The following is a 6000-nucleotide window of genomic DNA, read 5'->3' on the forward strand; positions in this document are numbered from 1 at the left end:
CTTGATCGAGTGGATTCCAATAGGCGGATTGTTTGCGCCATCCAAAGGGCGATATGTTCGCGCCATTTGGTGCCACTTGGCGGACACTTGGCGCTGATTGCTCGATGCAAGTGGCGCGACGAAAATGTCAAACATTCAAATTTGGTGCCGTTACGGGCCACCACGAGCCAGTTGGGAGGCAGTTTGAGCCCCTACACGCCACTAGGCACCTTATTGGCGACACTAGGCGCCACAGTAAATTGCGAAATGGCGCAAACTGGCACCAACTGGCGCTGGCCTAGTGGACTCCTAGCATAACGAAAAGGACCCCATTCAGCTTCCGGGTGCCTCTGAGCCATCAGTCAAAACATTTGCCACCATCGTATTGTAGCTGCTATTGAAGGTGATGGGAGGTCAAAGAAGTTCACAATCTATTACGTGATCAAATAATAAATACAAAACTGTCTCCATGACGATGACTAGAGCAAGCTAGTAAAAATATTGAGGCCAATTAAGAAGTAACTCAGCTGTATTGAGTTTAATAACCCTCGATCCACTAAAGCAATTAAGTAGTAGTCCCGGCTGATTTCCTGCCTTATCCTGCCCTAAGTTTAAAAGCAGGGCCGTTCTTTTCAGACGTGAGACGTCTCCTGAATTCCGAAAAAATCTACTTCGCGATAGTAGAATAATAAAAGCAAGACAATTTCTCAACAGAATGTAATCTACCCAGCAGGTATAAACATGTAGTTACAGTACACACGTGATGTTACCGCAAACGTAGCTATTCATCGAAATGTTTCCTTGAAAATTTGTCTGTGTGGTGTTGTTAGCAATGACCTATACAAAAAGGGGGGGGGGGGCTCATTGCAATAATATGCTGAATTGGTGAAGTGATTTATTGGTTTCATTTACGGAAAATGAAAGTTTAAAAAATGAAAAAATGCAGCCACCTTTTTTTCCCATCTGTAACTTGGTTTGAATCCTTTAGGTGTTGAAGGAAACTTTACGTTTTCATTGCCCTGTGCCATGTGTGATGAGGAAGACGCCGAAAGAAGTGGTCTGGAACGGCATTAAACTCCCTGCTGATACACTTATTAATGTGAGTTTTTTCCCTTTTTATTTACTATTTCATCTGGAGATCACTAAATAATTAAATATATATAATGTATCTTGCACATATCTATCCATATTGTAAAGACACCAACAGATAGAAAATTTAATAGAACACTTAGAAAGCTCTACACTGATTTAGACAGAACATCTGGACAAATAAGTTTTTAAACTGGACTTAAAGCACTCAAGGGAAGTAGATGTGCAACAATCTCTTAGGAGCGTTAATGTGGGTTTTTTCCCTTTTTGTTTCCTAATTCATTCCATTATTTTACATTTTGGTTTAATTCTTTGCAAAGGCCTATCGGGCATGACCCCCATTCACCTGACGTCATCATCATCACAATACTTTTTGGTTGCGTAATTTTGGTAGTACAGTGTGTCTAAACAGTTGGTGCGTTCGAACAGCTTCCCCGACCCCGGGTCGACATTCGAATAGCTTTGACGCCATTCCAGGGGCTCGGCCGGGTCAGTCCCAAGTCCCCTGCATGACGTCACCACGAGTGATTGCCACAGTGGTTACACATTTACCACTGAGCGTGGCACAGTTGCAGCAATCGTGCTAGGGGCTCGATGTAATTGCGCTTATGTTTGGCAGCAAATGAGTTGCCAAACTGTGAAGATGTCTTTTTTATTTTCACTTTTTCTTGATTCACTCATTTATCGTATTAAAATTTTGTTAAACTGAATGACATAAACATAAGATTATCTAACCACTTATATCTTACTCCTTAAGGTTTGCATTATGAACCTGGCGAGACAGAAGGAGTATTTCGAAAGCCCAGAAGAATTTATGCCGAGCCGATTCTTAGGTGGAGACAAGTAAGACATGCTTTTAATCTTATAGAAAACCCCTTTCTATGTGAGCAAACTAAATGAGTCTTTTCTCAGAAATAATAGTGGCTCCTCATATAGAGCTCAGGTCTGTCACGCATTGACGCTCATGGGCGCTTCAACATTATTACCCCTGGTCAATGGGCCTTAAATAATTCCTCAAAGACACCTGGAATGAATATATATACATATATTTATTTCTCATTTCTAGAAATCGACCCCAGGTGACTTTAACAATGGGTGTGTCGTTTAGCTTCCCTGGGTCGACCCCGGTGTGTGGCATTTTTTTTCCAGGACGAGTGTGTGCAGATAATTACCCACGTTCGTCCTGGTAACAAAAAACCGCCACGCACCGGGGTCGACCCAGGGGAGCTAACAACGCACCCACTATCTCAGCTCCGTGGGGTGTACACAGCCTGTGCTGCCAATTATGTAGCGCACTATAAGCTAATCAATCACAAGAACCATCTCTGCCCTCGCAGGTACCCATTAACCCCCTGGTGGAGAGAAGCTTATGGTTAAGTGTCTTGCTCGGGGACACAAGTGTCACGACCAGGATTCGAACCCACACTCAGATCAACAGAAACATCAGAGCTTGATTTCTGTGCTCTTATCCACTGGCCACTTGGTGCTCTATGTAATTTAAACTCTCGAGTTTTATGGGTTTGAAAACTGACAGATTAGAATGACTGTAGTCATACGAAATAAAAAAAATACCTTCCTCTAATGCAATGCCTAATGTTTTGTTTTGTCATTAGCAACAATAACATGTACATCCCATTCTCCCTGGGTCCAAGGAAGTGTATCGGGAAGCAGTTTGCTATGGTGAGTAATACTTAAGGGCTCATTACAGGCAACTTGGATCTCTATCTCTGTTGTGTTTCCACTTCTTATAAAATTAATTAAGAGCTACAATATATTGAATAATCCGTCATATATACTAATTCCAACCATCATCAACAACCTCCGCCCAAGGGCTGTACGATACCGGCTGGGTATGTTTTTCCATCACCACTGGCTTGACTGACCCAGTGTCTTGACACAGCTCAATACGACCCATTTCACAGTGCGCTGTCTCTAAAGGACTATTAAGTCCTGACAAGAAGCCAGTTAATTGTGGCACCTAGGGTGTGTCAGTTTCGAACTCAGCGGTTTTCACCCGACTCCTCAAACACAGCTGCTTCTGTTTCTGTTTCTGGGGTTTTTTTTTGGGTGGGGGTCTCGCTAGAAAACTGTGAGAACTTGTCCCAAACTTGCTCAAACTCAGACCATTTAGATCGACTTTCCTTGATTAAAACTACCGCTCCCAACCCTCTCTCATTGAATCGCTCTCTTCGTCTCTTTACCGTCTTCGATCTTTTCTTAGTCTATAACTACATTTACATGAACATAAATTAAACAAACTCCCACCACAACTGGACTTGAGAATGACGCCCGTCACTTGTTGAGTGTTTAACATAAAACTTACTCCTACTTGATATACACTCCATCTTATTGCGTGCCAACGCTGAAAAAAATACAAACAAATTTTCTGGTCATTTGTACTGTTAACTTTGATGTTTTCAGATTGAGGCTCAGGTTGCCATGGCTAAGTTGATAAAGAATTTCACCTTTGACCTCGTGCCAGGTCTGAGTTTCGACTATGTAGCTAGCGTGACCAACAAGCCAAAGGATTCGTGTCGAGTATACGTCAAACCGGCCGCACCTAGGTCTGACATAATATCCAATGTCTGACATAATAAAAGAAGTTGAGTAAAATATGAAACAAAAAATCTAGAGAACAGATGTTTGTTTCTTTTCTTGACGTACAATCGAAATGTTATCACAACAAATGCTTTTTTTCTGTTTTTATTTCGTTCCTTTTCTGGTGTTATAACTCTGAGTAAGCTTCCCAAAAAGTGTAGGAAGTATTTTCATTTTAGAAAAGAGTTTGTTGAAGTGTTTAACTTTTTTTAAATAGATATCCACCTGAAATGTAGTTAGTGTTAAAACTGTAATACTGTAATGTGGTCGTGACCACAGCAGGCGTGTATTAAGGGGTGTGGATTTAAAGGCACTAGACAATATTGATAAGTACCTTTAATTAAGGGTTCGCATGCCGGGAAGTGTGACACCAGATGTTCAGGCTAGCCCTAGCCTAGACTGGTCCTCTTTCGTTATCCATAAGGGTTCGCATGCCGGGAAGTGTGACACCAGATGTTCAGGCTAGTTTTTGCCTAGACTGGTCCTATTTCGTTATCCATAAGGGTTCGCATGCCGGGAAGTGTGACACCAGATGTTCAGGCTAGCCCTAGCCTAGACTGGTCCTCTTTCGTTATCCATAAGGATTCACATGCTGGGAAGTGTGACACCAGATGTTCACGCTAGCCCTAGCCTAGACTTGTCCTCTTTCGTTATCCATAAGGATTCACATGGTGTGACACCAGATGTTCAGGCTAACCCTAGCCTAGACTGGTCCTCTTTCGTTATCCATAAGGGTTCGCATGCCAGGAAGTGTGACACCAGATGTTCAGGCTAGCCCTAGCTTAGGCTGGTCCTCTTTCGTTATCCATAAGGGGTTCGCATAACAGGAAGTGTGACACCAGATGTTCAGGCTAGCCCTAGCCTAGACTGGTCCCCTGATGTCAGATGTTTAAAACATGGTCTCGCTGCATGACTGTATCATCAGAAGGCTTACCGAAATGTGTATTGTACTTTTAGATAATGATGACAGTGTTGTGTTTGGGTACAATTCAGTCGAGTGTAATACTACTCGATTACGAGTACTTGGGCCATCGGTTCAAGTGTCCAGGTATATACAAAGTAGTAATCCGAGTACAGAGTTCAACAGCCGAGTACCAGGCACTTGGATCTGAAGAGTACGAGTCTGAGTACTTTAAAAATAAATTTCTGCGAAATCAGATACCAGAATTACTTTTTCTAATTTCTAGGTGACAGTATGTAAATTTTTATTGTAATCCTGAATACATAGACAACTTTATTTCTCTATTTTTTTAAACTTGATAATTTTGTTAAGTATTGTGATGTGGTTGTTGTGGCACAATGGTCTTTAAGTAGATAGTGAATACTGTGTGCAAAGTTTCAAAATATTATTTTTTTGTAATTTTGTAAACCACATTGGTCTTAATGGGTAAGTTATTATCATTCAACATCTTACAAAAGTATTGGGGATAACATTTGACTAAAATTGAAACACCGTGTTAAAATAAATGTTGAGTTTCGATTGAAGCAATTCCGTTTCTATGGATAAATGAACCAAGTCTCAATTTCTTTATTAATGGCAGTGGACACTATATTGGTAATTGTCAAAGACTAGCCTTCACAGTTGGTGTATCTCAACATATGTATAAAATAACTAACCTGTGAAAATTTGAGCTCAATCGGTCATCGAAGTTGCGAGATAATAATGAAAGAAGAAAACACCATTGTCACACGAAGTTGTGTGCGTTTAGATGGTTGATTTCGAGACTTCAAGTTCTAAACTTGAGGTCTCGAAATCAAATTCGTGGAAAATTACTTCTTTCTCCAAAACTATGGCACTTCAGAGGGAGCTGTTCCTCACAATGTTTTATACCACCAACCTCTCCCCATTACTGGTCACCAAGAAAGGTTTTATGCTAATAACTATTTTGAGTAATTACCAATAGTGTCCACTGCCTTTAAAGCCATTGGACCCTTTCGGTTCAGAAAAAAAATAAAAGTTTACAGATTTACAAATAACTTACAGGGTTTACAGAAGGCAATGGTGAAAGACTTCTCTTGAAATATTATTCCATGAAATGCTTCACTTTTTGAGAAAACAGAAAAACAATATAAATTCTCGTTAACGAGAATTACGGATTTATTTTGAACACATGTTATGACACGGCGAAACACGCGGAAACAAGGGTGGGTTTTTCCGTTGTTTTCTCCCGACTCCGATGACCGATTGAGCCTAAATGTTCACAGGTTTGTTATTAGCTGTTCCGACCTACCGTCGGAACAGGTGTTGTTTTCGTCGAGATTTTTATTATTTTTATTATTATTATTATTCTTTGTTTCCGCCTAAAACCCCATAGCGTTTGTACAGCGTTTTTG

At 40.8% G+C, this 6000-nt stretch overlaps 1 protein-coding gene across 1 annotated transcript; it reads left to right on the top strand.

The window, feature by feature from the left end:
* Positions 1-1006: 1006 nt before the first annotated feature.
* On the top strand, positions 1007-5151 carry LOC117289462 (cholesterol 24-hydroxylase-like). The gene is made up of 4 exons (XM_033770603.1): positions 1007-1078; positions 1826-1911; positions 2682-2748; positions 3490-5151. Exons 1-4 carry the CDS (start codon positions 1013-1015, stop codon positions 3655-3657), a joined length of 387 nt encoding a protein of 128 aa, XP_033626494.1. The 5' UTR covers positions 1007-1012; the 3' UTR covers positions 3658-5151.
* Positions 5152-6000: the final 849 nt, after the last annotated feature.

Source organism: Asterias rubens, chromosome 1 (genome assembly GCF_902459465.1).
Source record: "Asterias rubens chromosome 1, eAstRub1.3, whole genome shotgun sequence".
Lineage (NCBI taxonomy): Eukaryota > Metazoa > Echinodermata > Asteroidea > Forcipulatida > Asteriidae > Asterias > Asterias rubens.